The 22163-nt window shown below is 33.0% G+C and overlaps 2 protein-coding genes and 1 pseudogene across 3 annotated transcripts; all 3 read left to right on the forward strand.

Moving 5' to 3' along the window:
• Positions 1-2684: 2684 nt before the first annotated feature.
• LOC104721894 (uncharacterized) lies at positions 2685-4356 on the forward strand. Its single transcript, XM_010439971.2, has 4 exons — positions 2685-2871; positions 2990-3090; positions 3945-4023; positions 4112-4356. The coding sequence occupies exons 1-4, from the start codon at positions 2869-2871 to the stop codon at positions 4157-4159; spliced, it is 231 nt and encodes a 76-aa protein (XP_010438273.1). The 5' UTR covers positions 2685-2868; the 3' UTR covers positions 4160-4356.
• A 159-nt stretch (positions 4357-4515) lies between these two features.
• Positions 4516-8280, forward strand: LOC104721895 (WD-40 repeat-containing protein MSI5-like; annotated as a pseudogene). The gene is made up of 15 exons (XR_015572522.1): positions 4516-4883; positions 5370-5430; positions 5548-5607; positions 5708-5770; positions 5910-5975; positions 6095-6169; positions 6247-6322; positions 6413-6608; positions 6805-6885; positions 6971-7044; positions 7132-7243; positions 7356-7430; positions 7520-7587; positions 7675-7774; positions 7873-8280. The product of XR_015572522.1 is annotated as a WD-40 repeat-containing protein MSI5-like (transcript).
• A 4615-nt stretch (positions 8281-12895) lies between these two features.
• Positions 12896-14927, forward strand: LOC104721897 (putative polyamine oxidase 5). The gene has a single exon (XM_010439973.3). The coding sequence runs from the start codon at positions 13118-13120 to the stop codon at positions 14726-14728; it is 1611 nt and encodes a 536-aa protein (XP_010438275.1). The 5' UTR covers positions 12896-13117; the 3' UTR covers positions 14729-14927.
• Positions 14928-22163: the final 7236 nt, after the last annotated feature.

Genomic DNA, 22163 nt, shown 5'->3' on the forward strand with positions numbered 1-22163 from the left:
CACAGAGAGACCATATATATACGATAATCTACACGTGAAAATCTTTGCGTGTTTTCATTGATGTTGATATTTATACAAGTCTTGTTGACGCCAAAAATTAAGATATACAAGTTGTTCGTCCAAAATCTAAATCAATACCATATTATATATAGATATATACTATATATCTATACACATATAAATGTGTGTGTTTTTAAAAATATAAATATTTGACTGCATTGACTTCAAAATATATATAGTATGAAAATTATTTCACCAATCCTATTATAGTTTTCTCAATCCAATTTAGGAGATCGAATATATAATTAAGTTGGACTGAGAAAACTAAGTCTAGTTTTTTTTATGAACACCAACTAAGTCTAGATATTCAACAACAGTCTCAAAGGAACTAATATAGTAATATTCGATCGTTTTTTCCGTTATTGCTTAAAGTGTGCAATACTGAAGTTGATATTTACATTTTTATCATCTTCTGTTAAATAAGTCTTTGCTGCTAAGAAATTACTGTAGTACAATGTGCGAACTTTCAATTTAAGTCTTTTATAATAGTATAAAATATTATATACGTTGAGATATACAAATACAAAAATATATGTAGATATGAGTGTAGTTGAGGTAGTTCCGTTTTGACTTTATAAAGATGTGATTATATTAAGATCACATAACGTAAAATTGAGATTTGTGGAAACCGACCAAACTCCGAGTCTGTGGGCCGGTTTATAAAATAACACATTTTTTCACCCCAGTAGTGTTCCGTTCGCAGTTAAATACTATTCTTTAAAAGTTCGTCCAATTACAAACGTATTGAAACTCTCCCACAACAATAACACTACTAAATACTAATAGAATAATAGTAAAAAGAATATGCGAACTCTACAACAGAACCAGTTCTTATGATACAGTATATAGTTTCCTTCTTTTAAGAGATAGTTCATCCTTCCTAATTTGATCACAATTTATTACTTCACTTCAGTTACTTTTCTTTTCTTTTTCATCTCAGTTTTATCCATTTTCCAGGTTAAAGTGTAATATCTCAAATTCATTTTGGGTTGAAAAAAAATATATATAAATGCGACCTCGTATTATATAACACACTCAAATTGTTTGTTAATAGCATGTAGTAGTAATAACTTTAGTGTGTCTCTAACTTCATATCGAGCTGTGCTTTCTATTTGTGGAACATGTATCCGTGAATAACATTGATTAATGTACTACATTCGAATAAATCAAGAAAAAACTTGTGTTTACGTATTAGATTCGTTTAAGTTAACCGGCTGAGGCTGAGCGTTTGAAACTGCATACTAAAATATTGTTTATGAATCATACATTCATACCCTTTCATCGTTTTATATTTTTTTTTTGTTTCCATTTTCCTTTGGTTGCGTCGTTTTGTATTTCTCCTATTAAATTGCATGTTTTATAATCAATTGGACCGGCGCAGAATTGTTAACACATACGCAAGTTTCAGTAGCGTGAGAAAGCAAAAGGCTCATTTCACCTCGAACTTCACTTTTTCTAGTTTCTTCATTTCGTCTTCACAAAGTATCACATGCCAAGTAAGACGTACGAACACTTATAATTATATATTTGTTATGGATTATTTAATCATAAACTCTATCCATTATTGAGTTGTCGTTGGTAAATTAAAACTTAATGTATTATAATTAAGTCGACTTTTTTAATTTTCCAACTCACTTTGCTATGCCTACCTATGTTAGAGAGTGAATTGAAACACACGAATGAAATCACCGACTCACACCGTCCCGTGATTACATGACGCCCTGCAAAGAAAGCTGTTTTCTAACTCTGTCACCCGGAAGATTCATTTATTTAATCAATGTTAAATAGAAATACATTTTTAGTAAATATATTATATGTAGTTTTGATACCACACAACAATAGTCGTGTGTGAAGACAATTATCGAAGTGGTGAGTTATGTATGAAGCGATAACGTTCCAGCACCATATATATAAAAGATGAAAAGCATATATGTTATAGTAGTAGTTTTCAAATCACAATAGTCGTTTTGGATAGTCGCATCGGACAAGCATACTAAACCGTTGATAAGATTTTCAAAGTGAATGTGCGGACTGCGGACTACTATTGTTTTTTTCTTTCTCAACAAAATCTTTTTCACACACAACAGACAGAATTATTTCGTTCGATCCATGTGCTAAAATTCGTAAAATATCCGCAAATAGCTAGCAAACGAGAAAAACCTGTACCTGCTAAGCCATTTGATCGAGTCTCTAGCTAGACGATTAAAACGCTTACGTCCAAAGACATATTAACATATGTGGTAGCAAATTAACTACGAATTTATGTCCCACCCACCTATGAAAATACTCGGCAGCCTGTTTTTCGTCATCTAATATCGCAAGTCGCAAACTCTTCTTTAAGAAAAGTTTTTTGTTTGTAATGGTCAACAAATTAAACCCTTACCAATTTTCTCAGTCTTTACCACGAAAAAAAAAAACAAAATTCATTAGTCATTGTTGACCAATACAAAAAATGATCTGGTAATACAAAAATGAAAAATCTAAGTCGTTTAGATGTTTTCTTCGTTTTCTTGTGGTAAACTCGTGTTAAAAATTAATGAAAGATAAAACAAAAAAGAATAAATTAAATAAAGATATGAACATGTTTTATACCAAACTGGCCTTTACCAAGTTGAATTGGGCCTATTAAATCGAAACACTAACAGCAAATGGCAAAACCTGGCCCATACAATTTGTTCAAACCGGTTCAGTCCAAACCGGGAGCGACTCGTGTGTTTGTTGTTGTTACTGAAGCGAGAGATCATCAGTCAGGCTTTTATTTGTGGGATTTCATTGTTCATCAGATCGAAGAAGAAGAGCTTAGCAAAAATGGTAAATCTAGATCTGTCCCTGTGTTTTCCATCACAGCTAATTTTGATCTCTTTGTTCGCTGTTGCTTTTCGATTTCTGATTTTGTTTGGTCTGTTAATGCTCTTTTTCCGGTGAGAAGGCGGCGAAACCGATTGCGAGTCCGATTTCGGTGGCGCTGTATCCGACTTTGTCGGTGTTCACTTTGGCGATTGGCCTCGTCATTACTGCTATCTTCTTCATGTAAGCTTTTTGCACCTCGATCTGATCTCTAGATCTTCGAAATTGCCTCCCAATTTTGATTTGCTTGATTGGTAGATTAGTGAAACAGTTCCTGATTGATTCGATATGCCCTTTGATCATCTTGATTTTACCTGAGTTTGATTAGTCATTGGGTTCTCTTTTTGTGTGGTAGTCATGACTAGGTTATTTATTATGAGTCATCTAAGGCTCTACTCTTGTTTCTTCACTGTATTTGAAGCTTAACCAACATTGTTACTGCCTATATATGGTTTCTGGTCGCAATGCATTCTCGATTGCTAGTTTTTGGGTAGGCTTTTAAAGCTTTGAAGCTATAAGTTCATCACTTTCATGATCTCTTTGTTAGATTTGGTTTATCCCTCTTAAATACTAGATTTTCTGGTAGCAAAACATGCCATGGGTCTCGTTTTAATTAGCTTTTGGAAAATGTGTGAGGTCTACATGCTATCATGGTATAAAGACTCCCAATATATCAGTGCGTAAAGGTGATAGATAGTCTATGGAATCTGTACTTTATAGATTCACCGAATGTAGCAAAATGACTGATCATAGATTTAGTTAAGACACAAGAAAGTTGGATTTGTATAATTCTCATTAAGCAAGGAGCCTCAACTTTCCAAATGATGTCAAGTTCGAGGAGATATTGTTTGATTTTTGTTATAAGTAATGTGTCGTCTGGGCTACGAGCAAGTGGGTACCTGCCTTGAGTTAAAAAATTTAAGATTGACTGGAACCATTCGTATTAAGTCATATTAGAGTCTTCTGCTATTTGCAGTCCAACAAGGATTGATCAAAGTGTTGTTTTAACTTACCCAATCATAACATTTGTGTTGCAGCTACGAAACTACCTCATCCAGGAAAAACCGAAGCCTCGGAAAGGAGCTCGCTACTTCTGCAGTTGCATCTGTCTTCTTGGTATGGCTTCTCTTCTACCCCATCATCCTCTTTGTCTTTAATAACTGTCTTACATAAACCTAATGTTGGGTTTGAAATCTGTTTGCAGGGATTTGGATCGTTGTTTTTGCTACTTGCTAGTGGCGTTTATGTCTAATCCTTCTTCCTCAGTGCTATTCCCAACTAGTTGAAAGACACAAACAAATTACAGAATTATCTATCTTTGTTCAAGTGAAATCAGAGTTATGAATGTTGTTAGACTTTGAGAAGTAGTCTTTAAACACCAAGTTGCAAACTTGCAATTAATTATCTTGTGCTTTTGAGTGCTAATATCGACTTTAGATTTGGCCGCTATTAGAACAGCGTATGCGTCGTTAAGTCAATTAATTACTACCAATAATATCGACTGATATTACCCATAATCAAAATGTTAACACAACTTTTATGATATGATGGTAAGTGAATAGTCAAACAAAACAATTTATTTTGAGGAAATTCTTTTATTCACTGGGTTTAAGGATTTGCATATTTGGTATTTCCCGGGACGAAGTTTACTCCAGGTGGCATAAAATATAATATTAAAAAAAAAAAAAAAAACAAAGGAGAAAGAAGGGGGACATGGAGAGCGAAGAAGCTGCTGCGACTATTCAAGCCACCAGGCCGAGAAGAAGAGTATCCAGGGCTCCGGTGACGGCCATTGTGCCGAAGACGAGAGTTCGTAAACCCAAGAAAAATGGAGAGTCTTCTCAGTCACCGTTTTCTCAACAGCAGAGTCACAAGGCCACTGTTGAGGATAAGTTTTCTCAGTGGAAGGCTCTTGTTCCCATTCTCTATGATTCGTTTGCCAACCATGCCCTCGTCTGGCCCTCTCTCTCTTGCAGGTCTGTGCGTTTTCTTGTTTTTGTTTTGGAAAAGTTATTTCCTTTTCGGGAAATAAAAATTCAAGCTTTGTGCTTTTGGTAAGGCGATTTAGTGAGATTCCCACTTTTACTAGTGACATGCTGATAGATTTGGATCTTTTTCTTAGCAGTTTTCTGGAATTTGCGAGATTTCGACATGTTCTAGTTAGGGTTTATCCAGTTGATGAGTTAGCTCGGCCTCCATGTTTTTATATGTTTCTTTTTCTTATAGTTTGATCTGTTGTAACTCATTAGCTGTATGATGTTTCCATTTTGAACCTCTGGAACTTGTTTGATTGGAGAATGATCAAGTGGTCGTTGGTAACAACAGTTGGCCAATTCGGTTTTAGTGTTCTGTTTTTGTTACATTTTGGTTTCAGATGTTAACCTGTGCTAAGATTTAGTGTAGTGTTTAGTTTTTGCGTAAAGAGGTTCCGTTTCGTTGTAACTGGTATTTGATTTGGGCAGATGGGGACCAGAGCTTGAGCAAGCAGCTTCGAAGACTCAACGTCTCTATCTCTCGGAACAAGTGGGTTTGCGCTTTTTCTTTTAGTTTATACATTTTTTCTTGAGGAAAATGATAACTGAAAGTTTGTCTATTGCTACTTCTACTTATATCACCTTTGTTTCTTGGTTCTGTCATTAGACTAACGGCAGTGTGCCTAATACTTTGGTCATAGCCAATTGCGAAGCTGTTAATAGGCAGGTAATTAGTATTCTTTTCTACCAAAGCTTGTGTTTTTGTCCTTTTGTTACTCTTTGCTAAGATAAAATTAATGAAATACCGTTTCTTTATGTTCTTTCAGCTTAATGGAGCGGCTCACTCTTCATTGGTGAAGAAGTACAAGACCATCATCCACCCTGGAGAGGTGTGAGTTCCACCCTTTCAAGAGATTTCCCTTTATTCTCATTTTTCTGTTTTAGATGGATTTACCGAATATGCATTTTGTTTAAGGACTTTGAGTACTGCAAAAAGACTTTTTTATGTGTACCCTTCATTAATCGCAGGTTAACAGAATCAGGGAACTCCCGCAAAATAACAAGATTGTAGCTACTCACACCGACAGTCCTAATGTAAGCTCTGCTTTCTAGGGTCATCAGCCTGATAAAAAAAAGTTGCTTTCGTGATTCAGTATCTTTGTTTGAACGTAGTTCTAGTTTCAGTCATGCAAGTATGATATATCGGTTTTCAGGTTCTCATTTGGGACACTGAGACTCAACCAGACCGGTATGCTGTGCCTGGAGCTCCAAATTCTTGTCCGGATTTGGTATGCTCTTCCCACCGTCTTAAACCACATGCTTGTGCTACCTTTTTCTGCATCATCTGAACAACTTTTATTTTCAGTTACTAACTGGGCATCAGGATAATGCTGAATTTGCTCTTGCAATGTGCTCAACAGAACCTTTTGTTCTCTCTGGAGGTTTGTTCTGGTTCTATCTTTGTGTCATATCTTAAAGGTTTGCTGCAAGTTTGTATTGGTTCTATCTTTGTGTCATATTCTTCCGTGCAGGCAAGGACAAGTCCGTTGTTTTGTGGAATATCCAAGATCATATCAGAATGGCTGGTATGGATTCCAAATCGCCTGGATCAAGCTTCAAACAGACTGGTGAAGGTGGTGATAAAACTGGTTGTCCTTCTGTTGGCCCTCGAGGCGTATATCATGGTCACGAGGATACAGTTGAAGATGTGGCATTCTGTCCATCTAGGTAACTTCTTTGGGCAGTCTCCTTGTTTTAGGCTCTAAGTTTATATTCAAATGCAGAATTTTCTGATGAGAGAGAGAGAACAGACTTTTCTGATAGGCTCCACCAATAAGAGAACAGACATTTCTGATAGGCTCCACCAATGAGAGAACAGACATTTCTGATGTTTTATTTGTTGATTTTTTGTTGTGTCCTGCAGTGCACAGGAATTCTGCAGTGTTGGTGATGATTCTTGCCTAATGCTATGGGACGCAAAACTGGCACTAGTCCCGCCATGAAGGTACCTCTCTTTTTAGCCATATTGGAGTTCGATGTTTGACCTTTCGGTTGTCAGTTTCCATCTGTTTATTTCTGTGTGCTGGCAGGTTGAGAAGGCACATGATGCTGATCTTCATTGCGTCGATTGGAATCCTCATGACAACAATTTGATCCTGACAGGGTATTGATTTTCCACACTTGATTGCTTGTCCAAAAGTACAAAGATGTTACTGTTCTCTCACTCAACGTTTCTGCACCATTTGTCCAGGTCAGCAGATAACACTGTCCGTGTGTTTGACCGCCGAAACCTGACCTCAAATGGAGTTGGTTCACCTGTCTACACATTTGAAGGCCACAAAGCTGCTGTTCTTTGCGTTCAGGTTTCAACAACATGCCCCTAGTTCTGTGTTTTTTCTTTCTTCATATCATTAGTCCTGCATATGAGAATACCTATCTCCAGACTCCAGTGACACTGCTTTGTAATCAATACAGTGGTCTCCTGATAAATCATCTGTGTTTGGGAGTTCCGCAGAAGATGGTCTCTTGAACCTTTGGGATTATGATAGGGTCAGTATAATTTTTCAGATTCACATGTAAAAGTTTTTTTTACTTTCAGGTTCATCATAGTCATATATATATCTATGTGTGTACATCAGGTTGGTAAGAAGTCCGAGCGTGCACCCAAAAGTCCTGATGGGCTTTTCTTCCAGCATGCTGGTCACAGGTTTTGAAGACTTTATCCTGATTCTCATGTTTGCTTTTTCCTTTTACTCTATTCAGTTCTATAATCTCTTTGTATAAATTTTCTTAGGGACAAAGTGGTCGAATTCCACTGGAACGTAGTGGACCCTTGGACTATTGTCAGTGTTTCTGATAACTGTGAAAGTAGCGGTGGAGGTGGAACATTGCAGGTACTTTTTAAATGTGTTGCTGCATTTACTGGGAACCCTATCTATAATTAATTTTCTTGGTAAAATCGAAAACTTTGTTATGAATCTAAATGATGCAGATATGGCGGTTGAGCGACTTGATTTACAGAGCGGAAGAGGAAGTCTTAACAGAGCTAGAAAAGTTCAAGTCACATGTTTTCACATGTACCTCTAAGCCTTGAGGAAGTAATCCCATGTCTATTAGTAAGTTGCTGCGGGTTAGGTGCAGTTTTGCGGAAATCGGTATGCGTATGTGAGTTAGGCATTAGTTTTGTGGGGGAAATTACTTGGTTATGTAGGCCAGTAATTCAAACTAATGGTAAATTTCAAACTTCAGTGATCTTTTAGGATTCTTGATTCTGTTTCTTCGGGTAAATGGTAGGCACCTAACTTGCTTGTATTTTTCAACCATTCTTGTGAATCCAAACTTGGTTAAGCATGACGAAACTAAACCATCAGAATGAAATCCGGATCTTAATTATTAAGTACTTGACGTGACCCATGTTTCACTGATCATTCAGTTCTTTCTTCCAACAACAAAAGCAGGTAGAAAATTGTGGTTCTTCACATCGATTTGGTTTCATTTCAAGAAAATTGGTTCTGCATAAACCAGGTTGAACCGGACACTATTTTTACTTTTACAGAGTTGTTAAGCAATCTTAAGACCTGACATCTATGCAAACTTGCTGACAATTGGAGTTAAAGTGTTAAACTCTTGGGATTGTGGGGTGAGGGAGTTAGGTAGCGACATTTGAGATTATTTATTGCAAAATATCTTCTAGTAGATTCTCTCTTTCTCCTCCCTTTCACCTCTGTCTCTCTAGCTAGTTTTAAAACATCTAGTACATACTAACCCTTTCATGGGGTTTTGGCTTATCTGACATTAAGTACACTACTCTTTCATAGATATAAGACCATCAGATAGGGTGTCCATAGGTTTTGTTGGATTCTCATCATTGATTCATTGTAGCTATAACCAAACAAAAACCTTTATTGTCGACACATACAAACATACATTATATACACTGATATACACATACGTTTTGAGTTTTGTATCTGTACGTGAATATGCCAAACTATTTGTTTGGAAGAGAGGAGACAAATTTGTGGCTCAAGAAGTACTATCTCTCCATTGTTCAAGGTTGAGTCCTTTTTAAAATCCTAGCCATTACACCCCTCTTTTTTTTTTGTCTGGTTCTCTTTATGTCCCCTCGACAATTCGATATCCTATCGATGTTGTTGTAGTGAGGCTACACCATTTAAACCGATCATTGGTGTTTTGCACAAGCTAACCCGGATGGATTATCATCTACCTCATTTTTTAAAAAGACATTGGCTCACGGCTCACCAAATTTCTACTTGAGAAAGAAGTGTGTGTGGTGAACCAAGTTTAAGCCAAAAGCTTTGTCTAGAGACTAGAGTGCAAAGCTTTTAGGTACTAATACACTTGTTACTGATCTATAAATGGATACAATGCATCTATAGTTTGCATAGTAAATATAGGAGTATGAAACACGTGACCACCTTCGACTGTGTCATTTTCAAGCTTCGAAGATCAAGGAAAAGTCCTTGGGTCACGGGAAAAATACCATGGTAGCTAGATTTTGGAGCTCAATGTACCTACTTTTGTATATCAACACAAACAATCTGTATTATGCATATATATAGGCAATCCATGTTAATATCATATCATGTTTTATATTAAACTTTTTTATTAAAAAAAAATCGATTTCGTGTACATCAAAAGTACATTGAGAGATTACAGTCACACACAACTTGAGTAAAAATATTAGTTTTATATGTATATGTTATTGAACTCAAAGTTGATTCTTGGTGAGCCAGAGCTCCTTCGGGATGTGCAAACTCATCGCAACCGACAAAAGCCTCAGCAAGATTTTGTCTTTATGCTTCGTCGAATTAAAAAATAATTCACATTTCGAGAATTAATAAATGTTCGGTCAGAAATATATATACTAATGTGGATTTAACGTAGAAGGAATGCATATTGATCATTTCAATATTTTTATGAGTAATTATAGTTATCAAATTTAAGTCTTGATAGTAAATATATAGTTTTCTAGCTAGTAATGGGTCATTTTCTGATTTTTAATTAAGTAAACGATAGGGACGATATGATAGCTTACGGATCTGCACTACCTTTGATGAAGATCCATTTCGTGTGTATAGTGCAAAAAGTTTGATATAATTAATTTTAACTAAAGTAAAAATAAATCTACAATAATATCTTCATCTAAAGAAAAAGTTGCATACTATCGATCCAAAAGAAACATATTCGTTTAAAGAACATTTCTTTATGAATTATGAACATACTCGCTAAGGAATCGATTGTTCATGGTGTATTGGTGTTATGATGATTGCCTACAAATTCTAAGGGTAAAAAAAAGCAAAAGGAAATATATTTAACGTCTTTATATTCTTTACTATACATATAGTTGTCTTAAATAAAATAAATTATCGTGTCGATTGAGTTATTGACTATCTTTATAAGTTACAACTTTTAAACAATAGTCTTTGACCTATATTTTACAAGTTACAACCCAAGCATGTACTTCTAAGAGAAAACAAAAAAACTTTAAGAAGATAAAACTCAAACATAAAAGAGTTTTTAACCCCTTGATCTTTGGTAACCTCACTTTTAGTTTCTTTTATACACAGTGATACACTGCTACATTTATCTACACATGTTTATATAAAATGTAAATAGAAATCTCAGTAATTCGGATGAATATATGTCAATATATACATGTAGCTGCATGCAAATACGTATGTGTAAACAAATAGGAGCTATATATAATTAGATTGAGATGGATCTTAAGAGTGATGACACAATCATGGTTAGGTTGATTAAAATAGGTATCCAATCAAAGGTGGATCAGTACCACTGACTCATAATTTGCATCTTTTGGCCCTACCTCTGTCATCTTCTTTCTTATTACATGTGATCTCTTCCTCTCCATATATTACCATTTTCTTTCTATTCGTCCTCACTTTTTTTTTAATCATCAATTTTTCAATTTTTTTTTAATTATTATTCCTTTTGTTATAACTTTCTTATTCAATATATAATTTTTCCTTTGGGACTTAATACACACGATGTGATCCAAATTGTTGCATATATGCTCTACTGTATTACATATTTAAAAGCACGAAATTAAGTTCAAACATTTAGACTTTGAATGGTGATCGAAAAGCGGGATGTTTTTATAACAAAAAGGAAAATCCGCATTTATTACACCATTCATACAATTTACATTAATCAGCGGTTTTGTAAAAAACAAAAAAAGAAAACCGCATTAATTTTTTGTTCTATCTTGTTATATGAAAAACGTTCCGCTAATAAATGTATTCCAAAATATGGTGCAGATCACTATAAATCCGCTTTCCTTTTTGTTTTTTTTAATAAATGATCCATTAATGATTATCCAAATTAGTATTAAAAGAAGCTTTATGGTAACTAATATATTGTTTTAAGTAAAAAAGAAGATGTTTATGCAATAAATAATTATATTACAAATAATAAAATAAATAAGAATAATTTACATATATTGTAAATACCAAAAAAGTTAATAAATTATATATATATATATATATATTTTAGTTGTGCATAAAAATATGTACATAAAAGTTAAATTTTGGTTTAAATAAATTTGATTATTTTTTATCATTACAAATTAAACCAATAATGCATAATTAACTAGATTTAAAAAAATTTTAAAAAGAAATTATAGTTTCTTCTAGAAAAAATTTATGTTTAAAACACCGTATTTCTTCACTATTTTTATGAACACAAATTTACATGATTAATTTAAAAGAATTTTTTGGTTTTTAAAGTTTATAAATAATAGATGAAATTATTATTTCATTAATAATAAAGAAAACAATTTAATTTATGATATACTTGCTAATTATGTTATTTGTAATATATATTTATAATATATAATTATATTAGTTAATAGTTTGAATAAAATAGTTTGAAATCCGCACCGTAAATCGTTTTTTTACCAATCAAACATTAATTTGTACCGCATATATTGTATTAACCGCACTTGTCCTGCAAATACTTTTGTCCCGCACGTACCGCACTATCAAATCGTTTGTCCCGCACAACCAAATCCGCTGTTATCATTCGGATCCTTATTATACGTAAAATTGTGTCCAAAGAAAAAAAGGCATATGTGTTGTTAGAAGAATAGGAAAGACAGATATGTTTTAAGTGTTTAACACATAAGGTATAAATAGCGACACGTTGTTGGTACGTTTGGAGCATATATGTCGCACACCATGCAAAATTTTCTCATCACCCATTATTCACACAAAAAAAAACAACGTTGGGAGCTAGGCGGTTCAACCGCTTCTAATGCGACGATAGGTGAGCTTTGCTTTGATGAGGTGACTTGATATCTAATCTAATTGACATATGTATTTTTTTTTTTTTTCCCTATAGGACATATTGTTGGTTATGTTGTGTGTGATTCTGAAGTTTGGTTCTTTTCTCTAAACCGTATTTAGTGTCTGTTGAAAATACTAATAAATAAAGTACTCACTGTATAACTAAACCTAACTTTTGAACAAAAACTATGAATAAAATATTGAAAAGCTACCGGTATTTTCATAAATAGTTAATTATCTCATATATATATATATATATGATATAACTAATAACGACATTGTATGTACAGCAAAAGTTTCTTTCAATTATTTTGGGATTAGAATGGTTGAAAATGACATATTTGTGAAAAAGTAACTGTTCATTAAAAAATGTTTTGTCTTAGAAATATCTTAGTTTAAATTATAAACAAAGTTAACATATAAACTCATGCTGATTTTTGTGATTACAGTTTTATATGTTTCATTTTTGCAAAAAAAAAAAATTCTTTTCGATTTACTCAAATATATATATATATATATATATATATATATATATATATATATATTTGATAAAACAGATTATTTTTTAAAAATATTTAAAAATCGACAAAAAATTAGGAATTTCAAAATTTAATAATTACTTTAATCACTAGATTAGAAATCTAAATCTTCACATACTGAAATAGTAAAAAAAAAACTCTCCTCCCCAGTGGCTTTTTGGGCTCACAGAGACACATCATCATCAGTTCATCACACATACAGACACACTCTCTCCCTTATAAATGTTCAGCCAAAGCAATCTCTCTCTCTCCATTCATTCTCACCTTCCTTCGTCTCCTCCCCCTAAATACACACTCCCCTCTTACATAAGAGTACTCTCTCCTTCTTCTTTTGCATCCAAACACACCGACAAAGTTGATTCCTTTTGTTAAAACTATGACGAAGAAAGCAAGAATTGTTATAATCGGAGCCGGAATGGCTGGTCTCACGGCGGCTAACAAGCTCTACACAAGCTCCAACGACATGTTCGAGCTCTCCGTCGTCGAAGGGGGTTCTAGAATCGGCGGTAGGATCAACACCTCCGAGTTCTCGTCAGAGAAGATTGAGATGGGTGCCACGTGGATCCACGGGATCGGTGGAAGCCCTGTTTATAGAATCGCCAAGGAGACTGGTTCTTTAGTCTCCGACGAGCCATGGGAGTGTATGGGTTCCAGCATTGATAAAGCTAAGACCTTTGCTGAAGGTGGGTTCGAGGTTGAGCCTCCGGTTGTTGAATCCGTCTCTGGGTTGTTCAATGCTCTCATGGAATTAGCTCAGGGGAAAGAGATCTCTCAATCCGACTCCGATTTGGCTCGTTTCTCTGGTATTTACGAAACTGCCACTAGGGTTTGTTCTTCTCCTACTAGTGTTGGGTCGTTTCTGAAATCTGGGTTTGATGCTTATTGGGATTCTTCAATCAGCAATGGAGGTGATGGGGTTAAAGGGTATTATGGGAAATGGAGTAGGAAGTCGCTTCAAGAAGCTATCTTTACGATGTTTAGCAACACGCAGAGGACTTACACATCAGCCGATGATCTCTCGACGCTCGATTTCGCGGCGGAGAGTGAGTACCAGATGTTTCCAGGGGAAGAGATCACCATAGCTAAAGGCTACCTCAGTGTTATTAAGCATTTGGCGTCTGTGCTTCCTCAAGGTGTTATCCAGTTGAATCGAAAGGTCAGAAAGATCGAGTGGCAGAGTAACGAAGATGGTCTTGTGAAGCTGCATTTCTCAGATGGGTCTGTTGTTTTTGCAGATCATGTTATTGTTACTGTCTCTTTAGGGGTGCTTAAAGCAGGGATTGAGAGTGATGCAGAGTTGTTTAGTCCTCCTTTGCCTGATTTCAAATCAGACGCTATTAAAAGGCTTGGTTATGGAGTTGTCAACAAGCTTTTCGTTGAGATGTCGCAGAGACACTTCCCGTCTCTGCAACTCGTGTTTGACCGCGAGGATTCCGAGTTTAGGTTCGTGAAGATACCGTGGTGGATGAGAAGAACAGCCACCATTAGCCCTATCCACCGCAATTCGAAGGTCTTGCTTTCTTGGTTTGCAGGCAAAGAAGCTCTAGAGCTTGAGAAACTAACGGATGAGGAGATCATAGAAGGTGTCACGACCACTATCTCTTGCTTGACAGGCAAGGAAGTTAAGAAAGACGCTGCAAAAACTTTGACCAATGGCTCTTTGAATGATGGTGGTGAAGTAATGAAGATCACAAAGGTCTTGAAGAGCAAATGGGGAAGTGATCCTCTGTTCCGGGGCTCTTATTCGTATGTAGCGGTCGGATCAAGTGGGGATGACCTAGACGCCATGGCCGAGCCATTGCCAAAGATTAACAAGAAGGTTGGTCAGGTCAATGGTCATGATCATCAAGCCAAGGTTCATGAGCTTCAACTCATGTTTGCAGGGGAAGCAACACATAGAACCCATTACTCCACAACTCATGGTGCCTACTATAGTGGTTTAAGGGAAGCCAATAGGCTTCTTAAGCATTACAAATGTAATTTTTGAGTGTTAAATTTTTTTAAGAATATGTTTTGTTTATTTTTGGGTCAATGTGTTTAGAGAAGCTTAATTAGTTTTGTAAGATTTTTTAATTGTTTTTTTTTTACTTTCAATTTGGTTTACTTTTTTTTTTCTTTTTCTGCATTACTTCTAAAATTACAAGTTTATTACAGCCACGTTCTAATCTAAAAAGCAAATTTCTGAATTTTCTTTCATAGATGAGTGTCAGGGGACAAAAGGAAATTAAATAATCAAAAAGGAAAGTTAAAAAGAAAGCAAGATATAAAGATGTATAATGGAATTTACATCTTTGTTTGTTCCCTCACCAGTCACTTTTAGTCTCACTCACTAGTACTCTTTTTTTTTTTTCTCTCTTTATTCTTTAAGAGATTAATAATTTTCTTAGTCACATTTTATTTGTGAATTCCATGGATACATACAAAATATGCAAAAAAAAAAAAAAGACTAAAAGCGAAAAAAATTTATGTAATTTGGATTATCCCATATTTAAAGTCAAAATGGTATTCTAAACTAAAAGAAAATAGGTGGAAATTGGAAGAAGAAAGGAACAAAAGAAAAAGCTTAGGATGCTTCGATCCCTACCTATATACAAACAACCCTAAGAGATTCTTAAAATTTTATTTTGTGTGGTGAGCTTTCATGGACAGGATCCACCGAACCCGCCTAGTTTCCAGCTTGCAAAGCCATATTTATAAGCATTTATACCTTTTTATGTATCCAATCTTATATACAACCTTCATGTTTTCCTTTTTATGTAAATTATTTTGAATCCAAGATTTGAAACATAATTTGATCTCCGACATATATAAATTTTGTCATTTAAAATTAAAACCACAAGACTCTCACTATAGCCTAGCTATTTTGTATATGTCGAATCATCACGAACCATTGCGCCACTATAAATTTATTGAAATAATTGAGAAGATATTCATATTCAGATTTGAGTGATGGAATGTATTGTTACGTTGTTGCTTGTCACCACGACAAGTTTTATAACATGAATGGAAAACATTGAGAAAGTGGTGGGTGTTATATGGACAGGTCTTCTATTGTACACTAGGATTATTAACTGTCTCTATGCTCACAATATACAGTATTATCATGTATGCATCATGGTCCTACGAAAGAGCATCGACATATATATTGAAAAGAAAAACATATAAAATTATATATAGAGATGAATGGTCATCATCATCTTCAAATTGGTACCCAAATCAATTGATTTGATTCAACAGTTATGTACAATGTGTAATGAACAAGTGGTAGTGGTAGGGTTTATTTCACCAATTTGCTTTCTATATGTATATCTTAAATTTCAATAATTTCATGACTCTTCTAATCTGATTTTACTATACTTATGAAGAGAACACTCCATCAATTTTAATAATCATGACTCATTTAACAAAAAAAAAATTGAAATATCAGAATATCAATATTCAATTTTTATTTGTAAAATTACTTATATTTTATATCGATGTATATAGCAAATATAGAGTTGAGGGGTCAAGAAAACATGGAAAGTATTTAGTAGATATTATCTATCAAATTATAAACTACTTTAAATCAAAACTAAAAGCACATAGATATTATCTATCAAATTATAAACTACTTTGAACTCAACTACGATTTTTTTTTTAATTTGCTTGTCATGGAATTCACATAATATATGTTAGTTCCTTTAAGAAACTACTAAGCATAATTGTTCCGTTAGCACTCACATAACATATCGGGATCTTGGCCATGGTTGTGACATACTGACATGTTGAGTCCAATTTAGAAAAAAGAGTATCCAATTTAGAAAGAAAAAAAAGAGACAAAAACTATGCGTTTTACAGCAAATGCCAAATATCATCTACTCAAGTGGGCTATTAATATGTATAGTATATATATCTGACTTTTATTCAATAGGGGACATGGTCATGATGTGTTGATCCATAATATCACATATTTTTATGTTGTCTTTAAAACAACAAAAAATAAAATAAAAAACTTTTATTTAATATCACTTTTGTAGTGAATAATACCAAGAGTTAGACTCTTGTATTTAGTATGTTGTCTATCATATTACCGCCACATAGTTGGATATATAGACCTAGTTACTGTTAACATCTAAAGTAATTAAGTAAACATACACAACCAGTAATACATGGATTATATGAAAATTTGATATATTCGAAAGTGTTTCACTTGTTTTTCTAGGAATCTAACTTATTGTTGCCATCTCGCGCGGAAGTGAAAAACAAATATTAACTTAACAAAAATTAATCAGTATCACATCTTAGTCTATTTTGCAACAGATACATCCTATGCAGTTTCTACATGAGCTATGATTATGATAACATCAATTATAGAGATAGTCCATCGTAATCAATAATTCTTCCCTTCAATCATGTGAGGAAAAAGAAACCTGATCGAATCAACAAAGATTCGATTTTTTTTTGGTAAGACAAATTCGTATTTTTAGATAATATTTTGATAGTTAATATTTAGTACTTTTTTGCTGCTAGGGTTAATCAAAAATACAGGAGATCCAGTGTCACTTGCTCCAGAATCGATGGATTTAAAATTACATTTTTCTATTATTCTATTTTTGTATTAAAAAAATGTTTATTATACGGAATTTTTAAAAACTGTATTCGTTAGTTTTACTCAAAAATCATATCCAGTAATCTAAATCCTAATTATATGATATGAGATTTGTACAAGTTTAAGAAAAGAAAAAACGTATTTTCTGATAGTTTTATTCCAATAAGATTATTGTTTGGTCAAATCAAAGAGAAAGCTAATTGGACTCCTCCACTCTATTATTGTGAAATTTGATTTGCTTTTTTCATTCCTAAAGAAAACAGGAATGTCCCACTCGTTGTCTTTTTCTAAATTTGTAAAAATAAAATAAACAAATTATAGATGCTAAAAGAAAATACTTAATAATAATAAAATGCTGCCCCTAAGCTTCTAGCACACTTTTTTTCATTGTGTCGATGAGAAAAGAGGTCATACACCCAACCACAACAGACGACTATATTTCTTTATCTTGATCGATATATTAATAAATCTTTTGAAAAGCGAGTGAAATAACTCATGGAGCCTTGATTGCTGGTAAACTAAATCTAACTTTATCATATGTTCTGTGACTGTAAGTGGTATATATAGGAAAAATATTATACTTATGTATACGACATTATGGTCCATGCATATATACCTACTATAATAATCCCGGATTTAAACTGAAATCTGCTGATCGATGACTTTAACACCAACGAACTACAAATGTCGTGGGATAGATCCTTAAAGACAGTCAATATATGGTGCTAGAAACATATGTTGAAGTTTTCGGTCGACAATCTTATATTCGGAACCTCGTTACAGTGACTTAACCTTCGCAACGGAATTACATGTACATGCATGTCTTGGCCCGTCCTTCAACCTTTCCGACACGATATAATCAAGTTATGGCTCATCTCTTTTTTACCCTTTGCAATCTTGCTTAAGTATGCATGGATGTTCCGTTTTTTTATTACAGCCTCTCGTTATGACTGATCAAATGTTATTGTAAATTTGAAATTAATCACGTTAATGCTTGCATAGAAAAAAAAATCAACGAAATTACTTTACAACTATTTATTTATGACATTGTATAGTGTTGTACTCGATAGAATTAGACTAAAAATTACACGATATAAATTAGAATAGTATATTCGTCACGTTGTTTACACATGCGGCATACTGCATGCTGATCGGATATGTTCCACGATTGTTACTTTACTATCATCATATGATATGATATAAAGAATCATACTATGCTATAAAAATAATAATATAATGAAACTATAACTTCAACATACTCATCTTTTTTTTTTTTTGGGACAAAACTTCAACATACTGATCAAGTCTTAATTATATCTGTATAACAAGGACATCTCGTGGAAATTTATTTAAGATAATCGTTATAATTTAAAAATAATATTTGTCTAAATAGATAAAATAATTTATTCATTTATTCATGCCTCGTAGGATTTTACAAAAAAAAAAAAGAGGCCATTTTACCAAATAAACTGTTCATTGTGATTCAGAAAACTCAGCAGTCTGCGGCTCTGCGCATGTGGACTCCATCTTCATCTAGTGGTTAGAGCTTCACTCTAGGACTAGGAAGCTTGAAAGATTTGCTAACTCATCTTGCGGATTGTTGTGTTAAAGAACGATGCTTTTACCTTCATTTTACCACAATTAACTCCCATTAAATCTTCTTTCATACTACTACACCTACCTCTCTGCCAACAATTTGAGTGTAGCTTTCGTAGTTAGCTAATCGACAACAATCAGTTACGTTGGGAAAAAAAAATTAGAAAGACGGAATAATTAACAGCATAATTCACAGTCACAAGACTTGCCTGAGCTTTTTGACCACTTTGCGGTGGCAACAGATGAGTTAATAATGGAAAAAAGAAAAAGAAAAAAAGTTAAATAGATTAAAATAACATATAAATTAAATGACCTAACAAGTGAAAGAATATGAAATGAAATAAAATTTGTGAAATTCCTACAAAAACAAAACGAATAAACTAATCTAATTGAACGTTTTAAAATAGAAAAATTAAGTATAAAACATATAATATATATTAAAATTCATAGAATTTATTTATTAACAAGAGTAGTTTAATAAATGTATGAAATTTCAAAATTGATATTTTGATAATATTGTTAAACATAAGATGAAAGTGGAATTTGACCCCCAAAAAAGCAGCAATTTGTTATAACTAATGATAAATTTTGGTAAAATCTTAACTTGATACTATTTGATAGTTTTACTTACAAATTTTACTATCGAATATAATTATCATCTAATTTAGTTTTTCTATTTCTGATAAAACTGAAATATTTATATTTATCTAGTTTTCATAAATTTATTAACAACTTTTACTGTCAAGATTAAATATTTAAATTTTTAATTAAAAAATGTAAAATTCTTCAAGAAATCCACCCAATGTCACGAATTAAAACATCAGATCATGAGGATTTTTTACCTTTTCTTTTCAATAGATCATGGCAAAATTCTAATCATTAATAATCAATGAAACTGAAAAATCATTTCTGTTTTGGAAAATTATGATAAAAACCCAACAACCCATCAATCCATCAGAGAGTAACTTTTGTGTCTTTGCTTATCTGTCCATTTTTTACTGTCTAACTCTTACAATTTTGTCCTAACAAAATCCTTTTCTAAAGCTGCGATGATTAACATTTTCATCACCTTTTTACTATATTTTTCTAAAACTGATATTATAAAAAAGGATATAATCATCTCAAAATGAAACCAAAGTCCATACGAATTACACTCTTTTGCAAAGTTTCTTGTTTTTATTTTATTTTCTATAAGGTACACTATATATATATATATATATATATATATATATGTGAATTTGTACATGAAAAAAAAAAAAGATCAAGGCGAAAGTTAAAATAATGTTCTTGTTGCCAGAAAAAGAGTTGAAAGATCTACTTGATGCTTCCATTAGTTTTCTTTCGGTTTTGAGAATGTACAAAATTCCTTAATTATCATTTCCTATTCATCCTTAACATGATCAGTTTCTGTGTGTTTTAGGTTTATCGATTTTGATTTATTTTATTTTCTATGATAGTGAACTTGGGGGTGGTATATATGTGAATTAAGTACATTATCTCATTGGTATCAAAAATTCTTTTGGTTGTTGTTCCTTTAATTTATAAAGCTTTTTGTGATTATTATGTTATGAAAAGTGGACCTAGCTAACTAATTTAAAGCAACATATTATATGTAGGGAGGCATACATCTTTAAAGACATACCCCTAAGTTGTTTAAGAAACAGGATATATATGTCAAATAAAAAAGAAGATGTAAGGAAACTTAAATGTGCTAAGAAGGAATCTAGGGATCTATAGGTGATAACAATAGGTCTTTGGTCGTTTATGTTTCTAGACTTTATTAATTTTTGTTTTCTCAAAGTGACCAAAGTGATGATTAAAAAGAAGTGTCCAATATTGAAATGCACTGAGTTGGCCAACTGTTATGGTTTACATGGCTTCTTTGCATTTGTCTGTCCCTTCACTAAAATTCAAAAGGTTGATGCTAATTGCTAATTAATATCTTATTGGAGCTGTCCTTTTCTAATTTTGGTGACATGGTAATTCGACGAAAACAAGATGAAGCAAATGTTTCCTTTATAGATGTATTTGATTAAAATTTTGTTGGGAATGTAATAAGAGTCCCAATTTTTCATTAATTATACTTATACTGAATACGGATGAAGGCTCCATCTTCTATACACCTCTAATCATATAAGTCGATATATAAAAGAAATAAGATAACTGGTGATAATTTGTTATTCAATGAACGTTTTTATAAATAAGCCGAAGAATTTTATAGTGTACAAGAGAAGAATCTTAGATACATTCTTAATTATTTGAAAATTTATTGAGATTAGCCAATGTACCACAAAATTACTAGTACTGTTTTTAGTCCTGATTTAGGAAGTCTTGCCAACTGATATATGACTTATAAAATATATGGTGTTCGTGTCAGGTTTTAATCTCTGGAAAATGGATTTGGCCTTGCATATAACAATTTTATCATGACAACCAATGCGCATAGTTTCTTTGACAAGCCAAAAAACCATGCTCATCATAGTATACAGTCCTGATGTTTTATTTATAGTATTTGTTATCTGTGGGACTTCTTTGCATGTTCTGTAAGTGTTTCTTTAAACATCAGTACAACGTGGAAAAGAAAGAAAAAAAATGCATTACTACAACAACACAATTTGATATATATTTATAAGAAATTTAATGTCCACCTCTTTTTGTTTCTAAGGTTAAGTGCCACATGGCAAATTATGATTCATACAATCATCAAACTCAAGGAATTTTTTAAGCCAATGATCTCGTGGATCATGGTACATAAGTTATTTTTTACGCCCCCAAGATAGCTTTACACAAAGATGCAATCATTAGTCAGGTCTCAATCGTTTCGTTTTGTTAATCACGATTTACGAACAACTGAATGCACTCATATGGCAATTACATAGTATCTTAAATCTACCCCAAAATTTTGGGATAAAGAAAATGTGGATTCCGTATACTAGTCACATGATTTATCAAACCATAGATTTCTGCGTTACCCCGATATAAATTATTTATACTTAGCATTTCCATCATTTTGTAAATTCATCAACAAGTTTTTTTAGTTAAATATTCAAAAATGCTCACAAATAAAATGATAAATATATTCAATGAGTCATGTTTGGGGTACAATTAGATTTTAATCCTTCTATAATATCATGCATTTTTTTTCCCCAAAAATGTAAGAATTTTTATGTACTTCCAAAATGCAACCATGATCTAGCTATATGAAACTCTTCCAACCTAACCGGTCTACCTGCAACCT

This window comes from Camelina sativa, chromosome 11, assembly GCF_030686135.1.
Source record: "Camelina sativa cultivar CO46 ecotype springtype chromosome 11, ASM3068613v1".
Taxonomy (NCBI): domain Eukaryota; kingdom Viridiplantae; phylum Streptophyta; class Magnoliopsida; order Brassicales; family Brassicaceae; genus Camelina; species Camelina sativa.